Source organism: Chondrus crispus, genomic scaffold, assembly GCF_000350225.1.
Source record: "Chondrus crispus Stackhouse genomic scaffold, scaffold_158, whole genome shotgun sequence".
Classification (NCBI taxonomy): domain Eukaryota; phylum Rhodophyta; class Florideophyceae; order Gigartinales; family Gigartinaceae; genus Chondrus; species Chondrus crispus.
Window position 1 is genome coordinate 7764 of NW_005179025.1, and position 16342 is coordinate 24105.

The 16342-nt window shown below is 55.9% G+C and overlaps 7 protein-coding genes; 3 read left to right on the forward strand and 4 right to left on the reverse strand.

Moving 5' to 3' along the window:
* CHC_T00002812001 (hypothetical protein) overlaps positions 1-1400 on the forward strand; it is a 2064-nt gene extending 664 nt beyond the window's left edge. Inside the window, exon 1 of the mRNA XM_005713881.1 lies at positions 1-1400. This exon is cut by the window's left edge and continues 664 nt beyond it. Coding sequence (XP_005713938.1) covers positions 1-1400 — 1400 coding nt within the window.
* A 963-nt stretch (positions 1401-2363) lies between these two features.
* On the reverse strand, positions 2364-5858 carry CHC_T00008905001 (beta-galactosidase family GH35). The gene has a single exon (XM_005713882.1). The coding sequence runs from the start codon at positions 5856-5858 to the stop codon at positions 2364-2366; it is 3495 nt and encodes a 1164-aa protein (XP_005713939.1).
* A 454-nt stretch (positions 5859-6312) lies between these two features.
* Positions 6313-7548, forward strand: CHC_T00002813001 (hypothetical protein). XM_005713883.1 is given in 5 exon segments: positions 6313-6350; positions 6351-6495; positions 6594-6730; positions 6834-6917; positions 6918-7548. 3 exon segments carry the CDS (start codon positions 6351-6353, stop codon positions 6915-6917), a joined length of 366 nt encoding a protein of 121 aa, XP_005713940.1. The 5' UTR covers positions 6313-6350; the 3' UTR covers positions 6918-7548.
* Positions 7549-7568: 20 nt separating this feature from the next.
* CHC_T00002814001 (hypothetical protein) lies at positions 7569-7871 on the reverse strand. Its single transcript, XM_005713884.1, has one exon. The coding sequence runs from the start codon at positions 7869-7871 to the stop codon at positions 7569-7571; it is 303 nt and encodes a 100-aa protein (XP_005713941.1).
* Positions 7872-7884: 13 nt separating this feature from the next.
* CHC_T00002815001 (hypothetical protein) lies at positions 7885-8209 on the reverse strand. XM_005713885.1 is given in 2 exon segments: positions 7885-7966; positions 7967-8209. 1 exon segment carries the CDS (start codon positions 8207-8209, stop codon positions 7967-7969), a length of 243 nt encoding a protein of 80 aa, XP_005713942.1. The 3' UTR covers positions 7885-7966.
* A 1501-nt stretch (positions 8210-9710) lies between these two features.
* CHC_T00002816001 (hypothetical protein) lies at positions 9711-10971 on the forward strand. XM_005713886.1 is given in 2 exon segments: positions 9711-10604; positions 10605-10971. 1 exon segment carries the CDS (start codon positions 9711-9713, stop codon positions 10602-10604), a length of 894 nt encoding a protein of 297 aa, XP_005713943.1. The 3' UTR covers positions 10605-10971.
* Positions 10972-11385: 414 nt separating this feature from the next.
* Positions 11386-12465, reverse strand: CHC_T00002817001 (hypothetical protein). Its single transcript, XM_005713887.1, has one exon. It carries the CDS (start codon positions 12463-12465, stop codon positions 11386-11388), a length of 1080 nt encoding a protein of 359 aa, XP_005713944.1.
* Positions 12466-16342: the final 3877 nt, after the last annotated feature.

Consider the following 16342-nt stretch of genomic DNA (forward strand, 5'->3'; position numbering starts at 1 on the left):
CCGGCTTGAGAATAGAGACGGTTCATGCGCCGCACGCTGCAGTCGCAGCCCTGGAGCGCGTGCACAGCGGCGAGCTTGCCAAAACTGTCAGCATTGGCAGGGAGGATGCCGTCAACGTCGTCGGTCTTTCTACCAGCCCGCGGAGGGAGACGGCAAAGTCTGGAAACGGGTTGAAAAAGCAATTCACAAAGGTTGTTCCGACAATTGGCAAGATTGCCACCGGTTCGCACAACCGCAAGAAGGTCAAGGATGGGGAGGTCGTCTTCAAGGGCCATCGCAACTGGGAGATTGTTCTCAGCATTCAGTTTGGCTTGCGCTATACCTCTGAGTTGCTCGAAGATTCGGATGGCGCAGAGCCGACGCAGAAGGATTATACTGAAAGTCTTGCATTCGACTTCAACCCCGTTGATGAGCATCGCTCCGTCTTTGACGTCAACAAGTTTGCCAAGTGGCAACACCCCGCCCCCGTTGTCTATCGCCTCATTCGCCGCAACTTTGGCGTTTCCGAAGATGACTTTCTCGACTCCACTTGCTCTGAATCTCGCGTCCGCGAGCTCCCCACGCCGGGAAAGAGCGGCGCCTTGTTCTACATTACTGACGACGAAAAGTATTTTATGAAGACTATTCAAAACATCGAGGAGAAAATGCTCGTGTCCATGCTTCCAAGCTACTACCGTCACGTCTCAACTTACCCGGATACCCTTCTCACCAAATATATGGCACACTTTTCCGTTCAGACTCGTCGCGACAGCCACATCCGAATGGTTGTCATGGCATCTATTTTCACTGACCAGGTCTTCATCGACCGAAAGTACGATCTCAAGGGATCCACGTATAAGCGCTTTGCCTCCAAAGAGCAGCTCCAAAGTGAGAATGTTACTCTCAAAGACCAGGATTTCACGGATCCTGTCTTTTTTCAACCAGACGTCCTCAGCAGCATTATGGATCAGCTCGCAAAGGACTCGCTATACCTTGAATCCCATGGTGTTATGGACTACAGTTTATTGCTCGGTCTTTCAGACATGTTACCAGGTGAGGACACGTCCTACAAAGCCGTTTATGGGCCGAACGAAGAGAACGCCCCATACTTTGTCGGTTATCAAAAGGACAAAGAGGGGCGAAAGTCGGGTGTCCGAGTCTGTATGGGGATCATCGACTTTTTGCAGCGCTTCCGGCTGAGGAAAAAAGTTGAGTATGGATGTCGCGTCCTGCAATCATGCTCATCATCTTCTGCGAGTGTCGCACCGCCGCATTTGTATCGAGAACGTTTCATGGCGTTTTTAAAGTCTAGATTTCTGCCAGACCCTAACCTCGACGTTTCCACTCTGGTGGCGACTACGGCAAGCGAACATGTACCAGTATCCCCGGGACCCAAGCAAGATCAACCTTTCCATTCATAATAAAAACGGCAATGTTAATATGAATCGGGGTTTACGTGGTTTGTACTAAAAGGGATTCGAAGAGCAAGGGACGACTAGAGCAGAGTTGTCGGCGAAGCGAACATTCCATGGCTTGTCTGCAAATGCCTCCGACCCATGTGAGAAGTCTACTACGCTTATGTTATCCTCTTCCCTTCCAAAGAAACCTGAACAACTTTAGCTCTGGTAGACTAATAATACTAAACTAATTTCATCGCCATGAACACATGCTTTTCGTTTTCTTCCTGATCCCTTAAAGACTGTCCTTCCTGTTGGTTGTCCCGCAGATCTGCTGAGTTATGTCTGCCTACATCGACAGTGCGGGCCTCAAGGCATGAACAGGATATTGTCGGCCCGCGCAGGAAAGTGGAGGTTCGTCGTTTGAGGTAGCCGTGGGTAGCGAGCGCAGTAACGGGGGAAGCGGTCTTATGAGAATGCAGGCAAGGAGGGTAGGTGGAAAGAGTTGCAGCCGAGTTGGCACAGGAACAGGTTGGCGGGTAGCAAGTTAGCCCCGAAGGTCCAGATGGTCGGACCCTCGGATGATACAGTACTGTACTACTGTATACAGTACAGTACCGTGCGTAGTCGATTCTATTTGCGCGGGATCTCTCAGTCACCCTCTCTGCCTTCTTCCCAGTTCATCGGTTAGTCCGAAATTAGTATTCTCTGTCAGACATAGCTTGGATGGAGCCCCACTAGGAAATTTTGCTTCCAGCATCTGTGCACAGAAAGCAATACATTTCCTTGGTAATCTTTTTCTACTCTACACTGCTTGCTGTTAGTTCACTCTCTAAACCTTTTACAAAAGTTGTGCACGGCTTTCTGCGTGGAAGTTATGAACCTTTTCCTTGCTCATGTTAGTAGACGTTGCCCGATAACAGCAAGAAGACGCGGGATCATACTGCTAGCATGGAACGAAAAGCGAGTTGGGATTCGAGATTTCAGTCAAATTCCTTTTGGCGAATCAAGTTGAAAGCTTGAGACTTTCAGAGCGTAAACTTCTCCGTTCGTGTCATCCAGATTACCTGATACCGGGTTGACTACCCAAGGGAGAATTTTGACGGACAAGTCGGTATCGACGGGCCCGTATACTCCTAAAACGATTGAATTTCCCTTGTAGTCCTTGATTAAGCCTTCCGGAACGTAAAAGTCCGATTGTGGCCCGAGGTCTTCCACATACCGCCCCATGAATAGCGTGTTAACCCAAATCATGACTCTGACATGGGCTCCAGAGACTACCCTTATCCGCAGAGGATACCGGACGGAACCTCCGAGAATAGAGTTGGGTGGCACCCGGAAGGAGTTCCTATAGAAAACGAGACCATCATTTCGGGTAACGTCTAACGATGGTGAAGTTGAAAACCCAACGTCATATGCGGCGGTGTTGACATCTGATTCTAGAGGCAAGCCCGACATCCCGTAGGCATCATCTGAGCGAGTGACATCAACACCTGCAAGTTCCCATGTGATGTCTCTAGCCTTCGTCCGCCGGGACAGACGTGCGGAAAGCAACCCTCTTCTGTTCCGCACGTCATTGAGTAGAAACGGCGAACGGCTTTGGCCCAGACTCAAGACCAGAATCACGACGTTATGGAAGCCATTCGCATCCGGACCAGTACGCAGGGCCTCACTCAAATCGTGTGTCTTCTTCCCGGCGTGTTGCAAATCGACGGCATGCATTGCTCCGGCAGAGATTGTGTTATGAGAAAAGCAGACTTGGCCTCCGACTGACTTTCCGTTGCACCAAATCACAGCGGAATGGCGTACGTTTATGGTGAGGGAACCTGACTTGGATGACGACCGAAAGCGCATTCGATACGCTATATGGCCACTGGTCATATAATGGTCAAGTGGATCTCTCTGGTCATAAGATATCCTCTTCCACACGACGTCATCTTCCCAATCGATAATTCGCTTTGACCAGCTGCCTAATTCAATTTCGAAATCTTTGGAAAGCGGGTTCACATTGTCCACACTCTGCCTTACTGTCATTGAAACGGAATCTTCAGGAACGCGATGCGCCACCAAGCCTGGGAGCAGTGATGATACAGCTGATGGGCACTTATCAAACTGTTCAGGTGTCATTCCGACGCCATCTTCTCGAAGCAAGAACAAGGTCTTTCCTTGATCTGTTGCTCGAAAACCGACGTCCATCACACCCGACGGCTCAAAAGCGATCCTGCTTACACCCCATGCTGCCGCAAATCCCGGAGCATTGGGAGTAGGTTTGAAAATGTCGTTTCCATTCAAGTCCGCAGTGAAAGTCAACGAATCTTCATCCGTCAGACATAACAGCCGTAATACGGGGGATGAGGACCCGTCTTCGCTCAGGTCTCTAATCGCTAATACGGAAGAGGTCTCTACGTTGAACGAGAATGTAAAGCAGAGACCAACATCCTCCGTGCTTGTACGCACTGCGAACGGATTTTGGTCGTCTCTTTGAACGGTTTGCCCCGAAAGCGGAAGTTCCTCCAGCGCGGCGGACAAAAGGGATGTGGCAGCGCCATGGTCTTGATCCGTTGCAGACACCTCGCCACTCGACACGCCACCTGAACCCTGACCCTGAGACGACAGCTTTGCCCATTTCACAGCAACACCCTGTCTCCCCCTCCCCGATTCCGCTCCGGTTTTAAGAACAAGGTGCCCCACCTCCCCAGGGCGCACTCGCAAAACCCACATCTCATTTCCATCCAATGTCGTTCTGCACACGACCGGAACTGTGCACGCAAAAATTGAGAGGTTGGAACCATCCAGATTATAGTACAAAGGCGCGACCATACTCTCGCACCTGGTAAGTTGACACGGCAACACCATGCCATCCACAAGAAGATTAAACCTCAAGTTTTCTACCTTGAGATTGCGCAAAAACGCATAGTTCGGCACGGCCGAAGCGGCAGGTGTACCGTTCCCATTCGGCCTCCGCACCGCCAGCAATGCCGTGGGCACGGTGGCTTTGACGCGCGACAAGGTCGTGGATCTCCCACGACCTCCGGCCTCGGACAAAACTGAGTCGGAGAGCCCCCTCTCCGCAAAACTGCGTGCAAATAGCATGACATGTCTCAGCACGCGTCCGCGCTTACTCAGCATTCCAAACTCGCGAATGAAGGCCGAGTAGTCGTACGACGAATACACTTCGGTATCGCCGACTGTGCCATGGTTGGTACCGCCATATGCGATGTAATGGTTTGCAAACGTGACGCCCTGTGCGAGAAGCGAGTTTTGCAGGGTGGCGGAAAACCAGTCACCGAAGAAGTTGTAGATGTCATCGTACGTGCGGAAGCGGCCCCACTGGTTAATCCAGCCGACCTGCGTCTCTGCGACAAAGGCCGGGGCATGTCTGGCGCTGCCGTTGAAGCCGTTGAGCTTCTTCTCCAAGGAGTCGACGGCGTTCTCCATTTGCTTAGTGGCAGCCCAAGCGAGCCTGGGCGGCGGCGCGCGGCGCGAGCCGTTCTCATACAGGCATGACAAGCAGGCAGTGTCCGACCCCCCCACGCCAGCCCCCCCGATCCCGCAGCAATTCAGACAGGCCGAGACGCCAAAGAGCTCGAGCATGCCGACCTGGATGGAGGAGAGGTCGCCGGAGCGGTCGCCCGGCGGGAAGGTGAAGTACAAGTCGAAGCCGTACAAGTCTGTGCGGTAAGCCTTGCGCCCCGTCTTCATGAAGAGCTTCCGCGCGGAGCGGTAGTCGTCACCGGCGGACCATGAGCCGATGGGGCTGTCGTCGTTATGGAAGATGGGGACGGTGGAACCCGCCTGGCGCGCGACCTCGCACATCAGGCGGATCTCCTGGTCCAGGCCGCCGACGCCTAGCACCGGCGGCTGGCGCAGCTCGTTCTCAATCTGCAGGGCGATGATGCAGCCGTTCGGGTTTGTCGTGAGCTCATACTTGACCAGGAACGACAGTATCTTCCGCATGTACTCCACGCAGTACGCGTGGAAGGCGTGGTCCCACTTCTTCACTAGCCCCAGCGGCGGCAGCGACATGTGGCGGACGCGGAGGTGCCTCTTGGCGATGAGCCAGATGGGAAAGCCACCAGCCTGTACCTCTGCGCAAATGTACGGGCCGGGGGCGGCTATGACGAACAGCTGCAGCTCCGCGCACAGGGCGAGGAGAAAGTCGATGTCGCGATTCCCGCGGAAGTTGTACACGCCCTCGGCGGGGGAGTGGTAGCCCCAGTGTATATAGAGGCGCACGGCGTTGAAGCCCATGGCCTTGATATCCAGGAGGATGGGGCGCCATCTCACGCGGTCCGGCACGCGGAAGTAGTGGAACTCGGCCGAGAGGAGGGCGACCGGCTTGCCGCGGATGAGGAGCGAGGTGGGGGTCCAATCGATGACGGAGGCGTAGCGCGCGAAGTCGTACGCTGTGGTCTCGCGCGAGCGGTGCGCGGCCGCTGAGGGCACCGTAGCCGCGGCGGAGACGGAAGCGGGCACGGACATGGCGCGGGCGGCGGCGGGACGGTTGTGTCAAAGCGTGGTGATGCCAAGAGGCATACAACGGCTTTGACGGAAAGTGAAGGGGGCGGGGGGGTCGGGGAAGGAGCATCATACCGCTACGTGTACTACTTCAACTGGACGATGCGCAAGGGATGCGAAAGCAGGTGGACACGTGTATGGCTTGCGGACGCTTTTGAGGCCCTCCGTTTCAGTTGCGGAAACAATTCGCGGGGGGGCGAGTTCGTTCAGGTCGTCTCCCGGCTCCTGTATCGTACATCGCCCTCTTCCGCGGCTTACACCTCCATATGACCACGTGGCCACGTTTCATCCCTTCCGAAAAAAGGGAAATGATTGTGAAAGTTTCTCCCTCACACCCCCCTGCACCCCCCCATGCACCCCCCCCCCCCCCCCCACCCGCACCCCACATCCCACCCACATCGCCTCCGCGTCACACGTCCCCTCTCCCTTCCGCCCCACCCACCCCGCACCGCCGCCATGTCGTTCCGCACCTCGCTCTTCCGCACCGCGTCGCGCCGCATGAACACGGCTGCGGAGGCCATTGACAAGACGGCCGCTAAGGGCCCGAAGCTGCCGGCGGGCAATGACCCGTCGGCCAGCCATGGCGCCGAGCACGCCATCGGTACGTCACAGACCGCGCTGCACCGCGCCGCGTAGTAACGAACGCCTCTTCCGTCTCCCCCGCATACTCACCCCGTTTGTATCCCGCGCGCAACGCAGCCGACACAAACCGCTGGCGCATCATCTCCGCCGTCTTCGCCCTCCCGGTCTCCGCCTACTTCATCATCAACATGATGAACACCCACGAGCACACGGAAGCCCCGCCGGAGTACCCGTACCTCAAGATGGCCACCAGGGTAAGCTTTTCCGCTCGCGTATCGCACGGATCTCCGCTCTAGTCGCTTTGACTTGGAAACTGACAGTCTTACTCTGTTATATCTCTGCGTCATATCGCCGCAGTCGCCGAGATTTCCATGGGGTGAGGAAGACCTCATCGGCACGATCCACGACAAGCACGCCAGGGAACTCGCGAATAAGGAATGAGTCTGCACGGGGTTGGCGTTTTTATTCAACCGGGGCACATTTCCCCACCTCTTCGTTTATAGCTTTTTGGTAAAGGATTCTAGCCTCCGCTGCCCGAGTCGACTCAAAATCAAATCATCTTCTTCTCTGGATCCGGGTCGCTCGCCACCAAGTCACACACCATATTCGCCACGCTCGAGTCCGACCCCGTCTGCTTAAACATGCACTCCTTGAGAAACGTCACCGTCGTCGTCTCGGGCGCCTCGATGTACGCCGTAACCCTGGGCACGCCCTTCAGCTTGAGCTTCTTCATAGCCCCCAACAGCAGCTTCTTCCTAACCCCCTCAGAGTCAGGCAACTCATCGTCCACAATCGTCCCCATAACGGACGCGGTTTGCAACGTCCCTCCGTCCATGCCCTTCTCGGGGTCCTTGACCTCCGTCTCCACGTCCACCAGCACGGCGCCCATGATCTTCGACTTGTACCCCTCGCCCTCCTTTCTCCCCTTGATCGAGGGCTCGCACACCGTGCAGCACTCCGAGTCCACCACGAACGACTCGACCAGCGCGCGCGGGTACGTCGTCGCGAACAAGCGCGCCACGTCGTCCACGTCTTCCGCCCCCGCCGCGCGCAGCGTCCATACGAAGTTCCCCTTCAGGTCCGTCGCAAACGTCAACGGCGCCTTCTTCTTGCCGGACTTCTCCGTCGTCGGCGTCGCGCACACGATGCGCGCGGGCGGCGCCCGTGTTGCCGGTCGCAGCGGCCGTGATGAGGTCGTGCTTTGCGGGCGTGCCGTCGTGAAGGCTGTTGAGAAAGTCGGTGTGACGAAGGCTGCAGGTGCCATGGTGAGGGATGCGGAAGGAATGAATGTGGCGACGGGTGCGACGGGCTGGGAGAAAGTAAATGTAACGGAGGGGAGGAAGGGAAATCGTAGATCTCGCGGGGGGGACGAGACGGGCAAGAGATCATCTGCATTCGATCATACTGCCAGTGAAAAGTGTGGAAAATCCGTTAAATTTAGGTCAAATATCTAAAATAAATCGACTTTTCGCTTCTTCAATCGTGCATGCTCACGTCCGCTGCGCGGCGGCCAGCGCATAGTAAACCGCAGCGAAAGCGGCGGCACACAGCGCAAGCACTTTCAAAAACTGGGCGTCTGCCTCAGATGCTTGCGGCGTCTTGGTCTTGTTCTTCTGCATGCTGGCATTGGCGGCGGCCCTGACGCATGAAGAGATCGTCTCCGGCTGCGGCATGTCGTCAAATTCCTCCGCGACAATGTACTCTCCGCCCGTGAGAGCGAAGACGCGCCACATGCCGCCGGGCGTGTACAGCAGCGCACCACGCTCCACGGCGATCAACTGGGGGCGGCGGATCTCGAACTGCAATCGTGCGTGCGCCGGGGGGGAGACGTGAGAATGGGGATGGTGTGTGTGCGTGTCAGTGCGTGCTGGGGAAGAGGCGGAACGAAGGTCGGGGCGCGGGGGAGGGGCGTACCAGATTGCGAAAGTAGAAGGCGTTTTGGAAGGAGCTTAGAAAACTGTCTCTGCGGGAGATCTCGCGCATGCCGACGGCGGCCCTGTCGATACCGAAGTCCGGGTTGAGGAGCACCCACACAGCGTGCGGCGCCTCCGCGATCACGGCTTCGAGATCGTCCATGACACGGTCGCCCCTGGCGGAGGTGGGGTTGACGACGAGGTTGACGTGCTTGGAGACGCGCGCGGTGGTGGCGTCGCGGCGGAAGTAGCTGGCGAACGTGAGCTTGTCGTCGGCGGGCGCGAGGAACTGTCGCGCGGCGGCCGCCGTGCCCGCGGACTTGAAGAGCAGCGCGACGGGGCCGTCGGACAGGGCGGGGGATTTGGCGAGGCCGTAGGCTAGCGTGTTAAGCGTGGAGTCAGAGTACGGCACCGTGTCCTCGATGAGAGGGTTGAGCCCGGGGATAATGGCGGAAAGCTTCGCGCGTTTGGCGCCGGTAGAGAGGACCGCGGCAAGCGAAGTGGAGGCGAGCGCGACGGTTTCATCGAGATTGCACGGGGGTTGCGGCGGCGAGGGGGCGGAGGGCTGGCACGCGCGAATAGCATGGGAAGGACGGGAGGGACGGGAGAGAGGAGGGGAAAGGAAGGGGGAGAGGAAGGCGGAGGGGAAGGCGGAGGGGAGCGGCATGACGCGAGGGGGATTGGTGTAGGCGGCGGGAGGGAGGGAGATTGGGTTTGGCTGCGAGTGGCGGAGGGGCGGAGGTGGAGGTGCTGGCAGCTGGCAGTGCAATGCTGCCATGCAGCACCAACAGCAGCGGATCAAGAACACCGCAATTGAAAAAAAACTTTTCATCGCTGTACACCCCGTTCTGCACCATCGCCTCCATCACTGAAACCAGATACTTTACTCAACCCCTCCCTCCCCTCCCCCTCCACCCGCACACTTCCCCCCCATGGCAGCATCGTAGCACGCTGACCCCCCCCCCTCCCCGCCATGCCGCTCGCCGCGCGCACCCCCCGCACTGGCCTTTTCCACCACGAGAGCACTCGTCTGCGCTCCAATGTCGCCGACCAGGTGCAGCGCGACCTGCTGCCAGCCGGCCGCATGCTCTCGGTCTTTCTCGTCCTATGCGAGCTCTTCGCCGAAGTTGTCGTCCTCGTATGGTCCAAGGAAGACCGCTGCGACCGCCCGTTCCGCTTCTGGGTCTGCGTCCTTATCATGTTGCAGACCGGCACCGTCTTGCTTAACCTGCTCAACATCTGGTACGGTCGCGACTCGCTGGGCCAGCATCGCAACGGCCTCTCCGCGTCCGACCTGGACATGTACACGGACGTCTCCAACATGCCCCCGCTCCTCACCTCCACGGATCCGCTGCCGGACCCCTCTCCGCCCGCCGCCTCCCGCACGCACGACCGCCACCGCCCGCCCATCGTCGTAGTCGACGTCGTCCATGCCTCCGGCGCCCCCGGCGACCATTCTCCCCCCGACGCCGCGCGAGCCCGCGCCGCCGGGGATTCCCCTGCGTCCGCGTCTACCGCGGACGCCTCGGTCCACGCCTCATCGGACTTCCCGTCCTCGCGCATCGCGCACGCGAGCCCGTCGCAGGGCGCGTCTACGTCGTCGGCGAGCGCCGCGTCGTCGTCGAGCCGCATCTCCATTACCATCTCCGGCTCATCGGGCTCTGCCGGCTATTCCACAGAGTTGTTTGACCGCTACGTCCGCATCGTCAACGCCTGGTATCTGGTCTGGTTCATCCTGGGCTCGTTTTGGGTCTCCGACGGCGGCACGTGTTCGACGACCGCCCCGCACCTATATCGTTTGATTGTCGCCTTGACCATCATCTACTACGCCCTTCTCTTCCTCCCTTTGGCTTGCTTTTGTCTCATCGTTTGCTGCCTCCCGCTCTTCATCCTCGTCTACCGGATCATGCTGCCGTACGCAGAACGCGACCGTCGCCGCCCGCGCGCTGCTGACCCAGCACAAGTGCAGAACCTCAATTCCATCGAGTACTCGCCGGCTACGTTTGCGAACCTTGCCGGGAATGACAGCCTCGAGGATGCTAGCTGCGTTATTTGTCTGTGTGAGTATGAAGAGGGGGAGACTGTCAGATTTCTGCCATGCAAACATCACTTTCATCAAGATTGCGTGGACGTGTGGCTCAGACTGGATAAGGCTTGCTGCCTGTGCAAGCAAGATATTGATGCACAAACTCAGCCCCTCACACCCCCCGTTTAAAGTTAACTCGCTAGGAAGACTACAAAGCGAGTGAGGGATTTATCCCTTTCAAAGTTAAGAGTTCTTCCACCCTGGAACTTGCTACACTCGAGGAGAGACCGCTGTGTATCATTTATTTGGCGGGTTATTCGGCGTTAGAGACATGGCAAGTGCCCCAGATACTCTCTTGAGAAGATGCTGCCCATCTTAGAAGAGAAAGAACTAGGATTATAGTGGCTATTGACCTGAAGATGCAATGTGCGTTCAAATGCGAAAAAGCGCGAGGATGGATACCCGGCTTATGTACAAGTGTTTTACCTAATGACCTTGAAAAATCGTGTAAACAAAAGATGTAGGAAAGAGAGCACAGTCGGTGATGGCCTTCTAATCTACCATGAATCGACAAAACCGGCGAGCCATTCATGCCCCCTCGATTGTAGAATCTTGAGGCAGTGTTCCGCCTGGGAGATGGCTACATGCCTTGGCAAACTACATATACATATCAGTAGGTGTTTGCGCGCAAATCAGAGCGATAAGCTTTCACGATGCGGCCGCAAGACTTGTCTTGGTGCATATTGTCGAAACATGGGATGCCGAGGGTCACTACTAGAGGGGACATGACACCATTCCCATGCTTTCTTTCACAGGCCGACGTTGCCAGGCAGGGGAATTAGAATTCGGTACCCATGTTGTTACGACGCACTTGAGGACGCAATGAAAAGCCAATGATTTGCACTTGCCTCACACAAAAAATGTGTGGCAATGACTCACACAACTGTGACGCCATCATGTAAAAAAAATGTCATCTATCGTTCGTAAGCCGGAATCCCGGCTTCAGCTTTCTCCCCCACACCAGAGAATGATACTCAATCTTGTCAACAAAATTCGACTCCGAGTGCACCAAGGCGTGGCCAAACGCCTCCTCACTCTTCTCCAGCATCAGCTGATGCACATTCCTCGCATACAACGCCGGGTCCTCCTTCTCCTCCGCGCTCGGGTGATAGACTGGCAACCGGTAATACTCGACGCGATTCGCAAACTGCGACAAAATGGCTAACAAATAAGCCGGTGTCCTGACCGTCTCGTAGGTGGGCGAGAACCATCCATAGCGGTACCTGATAAGCACCGGGGCGACCGGCCCTCCCCCCACGAAGGCGCCCGTTCGAAACTTGAGCAAGTGTTGACCATTCGTGGTGGTCCCCTCCGGAAAGACACAGACGGGTGGGACGGGCACTTGGGACTCGCGCACGAGGTTCTGGCGCTCGACCATCTTACTAGTGACGCTGAGGCCCGAGCCGTTGAGGCGGTCGATGTAAAAGGCGTGCTGCGCGGCGCCGACGCGGCCGATGCCCGGGATCATGTAGACCTTACGCTTCGCGACGAAGGCCGGAGCGTAGAGGTAGGCCAGCAGGCACGGGTCGGCTAGGCTGGAGTGGTTGGACACAATGGTGGCCTTCTGGGCGGCGGCGTGGTCGTAGGCGGGGGCATCGCGGCCTCGCACGGTCCAGAAACCCAGGCCGAGGAGCAGGGCGCGGGCGAGCAGCTTGGTGGCGAAGACGCAGACGGCGCGGCGCCAGGCGGGCAGCGGCGTGGCGGAGAAGGTGGCGACGGAGCGGGCGGTGACCGGCGGGCCGAAGACGAGGACCAGGAGGTAGGAGAGCAGCGTGGCCACGACGGCGACCAGGAGGCGCAGCGGGATGAGGAGGACGGCGCAGAGCGGCTGCAGCAGCGACACCCACGTAGGGACTTTGAGCACCGCGCGGCGGAACGGATCGAAGGCCGCGTGCTCCAGCGGGCGCGGCAGACGGCCGTGCGACTGGATGAAGGCTTTGTCGGGGTCCAGAGGTGCAGAGAGGGAGGGGGACGAGTCGCGGGTCGCCATTTGGGCTCCGGTCTGGGTGAGGGGACGGGTGAAGGAGCGCAATGGACGATGTTGAGTGGTGCTCAACAGTGTCCCGATAGTGCTCAGTCAGTTGAGGTTGCTGGTAAGCTGGGCAGTGCTGGAGGACGACGCCACGGAAACAATCAGTACTGTACGTAGAGAGCAGAGCAAGCGCCATGGGTAAGAATCAAACTCATGAATAGCGCGAATCAGGAATGGGTGGAAAAAAGGGGACGCATGGGCGGATGTGGTTGGATGTGTTTTATATCCCTAATGCCGGTACTGATCACTATACTGATCAGTAGGCAATTTTGGCTTTTCTCCCGATTTGCTCTACTGATCACTATACTGATCAGTAGGCCCTCAAAAAGGGTTGCAATTGTGCCCCTCTGGCTTCTGTTAAAGTGTTCCGCTCACTGTCAGTCTTCCCAATCTTTAAACTGCATCCTTTTTGGATTCACCCGGATTTTCAAGTCTGGAAGTCGGTTGAGGTCGGGCTGAGATACGGCCAGTTCCACCAAGACCTCTACCCCCATGGCTACAATCACCAGCCCTGAAGATAACAATCATGTCACATCCCCTCCAAGCCCTCCTGAAGGCACCAGCCAAACCCCTTCTGGCGAGCGGACTAGAGCTACTACCATACCCCTTCGCGAGCGTAGTTCGATTCAACCGACTGAAACCCATGCTGTAGCAGATTTGCCGACTGTTCAATCTAGCGTGATAACGACTACAGATGGTCAACCTACTGACTCTGGGACTAGGGGAAGGGGTAGCGGGCGGGGTATAACAAGGAGTGGTCATAGGAGGGGCAGAGGATCACGAGGAAGGGCTCGGTGGCGAGGAAGGGCTAGTACGAGTGGTGGAGTTGTCGGAGCGGGAGGTGGAACAGGGTCGAGAGGTAGAGGCACCTCAAGGGCTAGGGGTCGGAGCAGAGGGAGGGGCCGTGGAAGACGTTTTGATCGAGGTGTTGACCCAAGTGAAGGATGGGTGATAAGTGCAACTAACTGCACCACGGTTATGATGGAGAAGGAATTTGCCCACGCAGTCATTCAGCAAAAAGCACGTATGCTGTGCAGTTGCGTCGTGGAAAGAATGCGTGTGGAATGCAGTGTTCGGAACATCGCGCCTACTCGTTCGGGATTTACGGTGCTTCTGATGAACGGTCTGCTAAACCAACTGATGGGCTGGCTTAACGAGCTCATCGTGCTAAAGAATTTGGACGCAGATATCGTAACCCTGCCAGACATATACAAGTATGTGGCAGTCCTCTTGTTGTCTCACACAACTGGGCTGAGCTTCGATAAGACTATCTCTGTGTTGCGGCAAGCTGGAAGTACGCCGGCGTCTCTGGAACGGATTAGATTTATCACTGATCATGTCTTGGCTTACTCTGCGACTGGAAGGGGTGCAGAAGGATCAACACAATGGAGTGCCCAACGGGACCAAACTAGACATTTGTCTGAGTTCGAGGCCATTGCGTTCAGGGAAACAAGGAAGGTGTTCTTCTCCCCTCTTCATTTATTAGCTACGCTGGACGATGACCTTTATGGAACAAGGGCCAGCGATAATCAAGTCAAGATGCTCAGTGCACGGAAAGCGGACAGAGAGGGCCATTCGGCTGATGCCGTTGCTGACGCCCTATTTCGTATTGTGCTTGCGATAAGATTTCGGCGTCGGGGGGAAGCACAGACGGACTCAGTGCGAAAGTTGTTTACAACTTTGATGGACGGACGCGGGGAGGAGGCTTTAACCGGATGCATTGTAACGGCCGATAGAGGGTATTGCAAGGAGGCCTTCATTCAGATAATGATGGAGCATGGAATAGGATCTGTTTTTGTTATGCCTGACCATTTGCTGCGTGTTCACCCCTTTGTTGGAAAGTCATACTTGGACCCTTGCAGGGATGATTTGCAGGAAGAAATTACTGAAGACCCGGTGCAAGGTACTGAGGGGGGCGGAGGAGTTTCAAACGGCGACGGGGCAGCTTCTGTTGGGGATATTGATGGAGCTGTTGTTGTTGATGACGAAGACTTTGGGGAGGCATCTAATGGCGGTGGAGGCGGTGCGTCCGTACGGTACGACAGGAGGACGGCGTTCTTTATTGATGACGACCCTGGCCTAGGACCGGAGGCCTTCTTCGCTACCAAGACTGCCGGTTCAAGTGGTTCACGCGTTGGACAGAGGAGAACGACGGCTGTAGCGGTGAGGGAACGTGGGACTGACAAGTTCTCCAAAGTGTTGCGGTTTATGTACACAGTTCCAACGGGTGTACAGCAGAGTCTCAATACCTGGATAGCTGTGCCAAAGACAGGCACTACAATGCCAACCACTTTGTTCGCGAAAAGTGAAAACGAACAAGAAGCCACTCTTTCCTTGAAAGCATTTGCTGAGGATACTATACGGGAGAATTGTCAAGTTCTCACCATTGGACAGCGCTGCGCCGACTGGTTCGTTCTCCGTTAATTCCGTATTACTGGTACCAACGCTGGAATTGTTCTGATGTCAAGTGGAGCAGTTCGGTCAAGCTTGGGTTTGCTATCGGAGCAAGAGGGCGAAGGAAAGACGGAACAACAATGGTTCGATCTATTCTACAAGGGGTGGTTCAGTTCGAAAGTTTCGACTGAGCCTATGATGAGGGGGACGGCTAATGAGAATGCCGTGCTAAGTGCACTGAGGGCGATGCAATTTGTGAAGGGCTTGTTTGAGGTTGGGATGTTGGCGTTGAAAGACGCACGGTATCTAGCTTGCTCGCCGGACGCACTTGCCCTTATTAACATGCAGTCTTTTGAAGAGTGGGAGGGCGATGGGGAAGGGATAACAAACGATGCGGGTGAGGTGGTTGTGTGTGCTTCTGTGGAAATCAAGACGAGGGTATCACCTATAAGTCTGGGAGAAGCTGTGCGATTATCTTCCCCGGATATTGTCCGATGTGAGGTTGGTGATGAAACATTTCGCAAGTACGTGCCTCGCGAACACATGGCACAAGTACTGCACCAACTTGTTGTACTGCGATTGAGATTTGCCATTTACGTTTGCGCCGCCGAGACTGGAATCCGATACACAGTTATTATCAGATTTACTGCTGCTGTTCTACAGGTTGCTGAAGCCGTGTTGGTCTCAACTGCAGGTCCCATTGTCTCTTGGGCTTACGAAACAAACGTTGCGACACCGGCGTTCGTCAATGTAGAGTACAGACAAACTGTATCCAGCAGACTGAAGTTTTGGCAGATAATTGATGGGAATGTGAGAGACAAGGGCGCTTTTGTCCCATTGAAGCTTTTCAAGCATGCTTCGCAAAGTTTCTACTCCAAAACGAAGGCGGGCGTTGATGGCGCAACACAGCAAAGGGCGATTCTGCGAAGTTCAACCTCCCATTTCGAGTGGGAGCAAAAGATTGTCTCGCAGACAATCAAGACTCTGGCTATAAACGCGTTCTTCGGGTGGCGTATGTTTGAAAGACAAGACTTGCTTGTATCTGAACAAGCTTTTCAGAGTCTAGAGAGCTACCGAAACATGCTCAGCAAGGTTCAAGCTACTGCGGATTTTATGCTTGAAGTCTCGCAAGAGCTCCTTTCCCATGCCGCAAACATTCAAGTGGAGGAGCTAATTGCTGGATCTGAAGAGATCGTTGCGCCAGATGAAGTTAAACGGTTAATTGCAGTAGCACACGCCCAAAAGAGGAAACGTTTATTGTTTTTTAATGGTGTTGATGGCACTGCACTTCGACTATCTGTGCGAGGGCACAGTCCTAAACAAGTTCGAGTGTTGTATTGTGCGTTGTGTGGGCAGAATGGGGGACCGTGGAGGGGTCACCGAACAACTTACACTTGCAATCTTTGTGCCGCGCCTTTGTGTACCAGGACGTATGCAGGAC

Coding starts and splice junctions, on each gene's coding strand:
- CHC_T00002816001 (XM_005713886.1), top strand. CDS start 9,711: ATGCCCCCGCTCCTCACCTCCACGGATCCGCTGCCGGACCCCTCTCCG.
- CHC_T00002815001 (XM_005713885.1), bottom strand. CDS start 8,209: ATGTGGCGCGTCTTCGCTCTCACGGGCGGAGAGTACATTGTCGCGGAG.
- CHC_T00008905001 (XM_005713882.1), bottom strand. CDS start 5,858: ATGTCCGTGCCCGCTTCCGTCTCCGCCGCGGCTACGGTGCCCTCAGCG.
- CHC_T00002814001 (XM_005713884.1), bottom strand. CDS start 7,871: ATGCAGATGATCTCTTGCCCGTCTCGTCCCCCCCGCGAGATCTACGAT.
- CHC_T00002813001 (XM_005713883.1), top strand. CDS start 6,351: ATGTCGTTCCGCACCTCGCTCTTCCGCACCGCGTCGCGCCGCATGAAC. Junction 6,496..6,593: donor TGGCGCCGAGCACGCCATCG/GTACGTCACAGA, acceptor CGCGCAACGCAG/CCGACACAAACCGCTGGCGC. Junction 6,731..6,833: donor ACCTCAAGATGGCCACCAGG/GTAAGCTTTTCC, acceptor ATATCGCCGCAG/TCGCCGAGATTTCCATGGGG.
- CHC_T00002817001 (XM_005713887.1), bottom strand. CDS start 12,465: ATGGCGACCCGCGACTCGTCCCCCTCCCTCTCTGCACCTCTGGACCCC.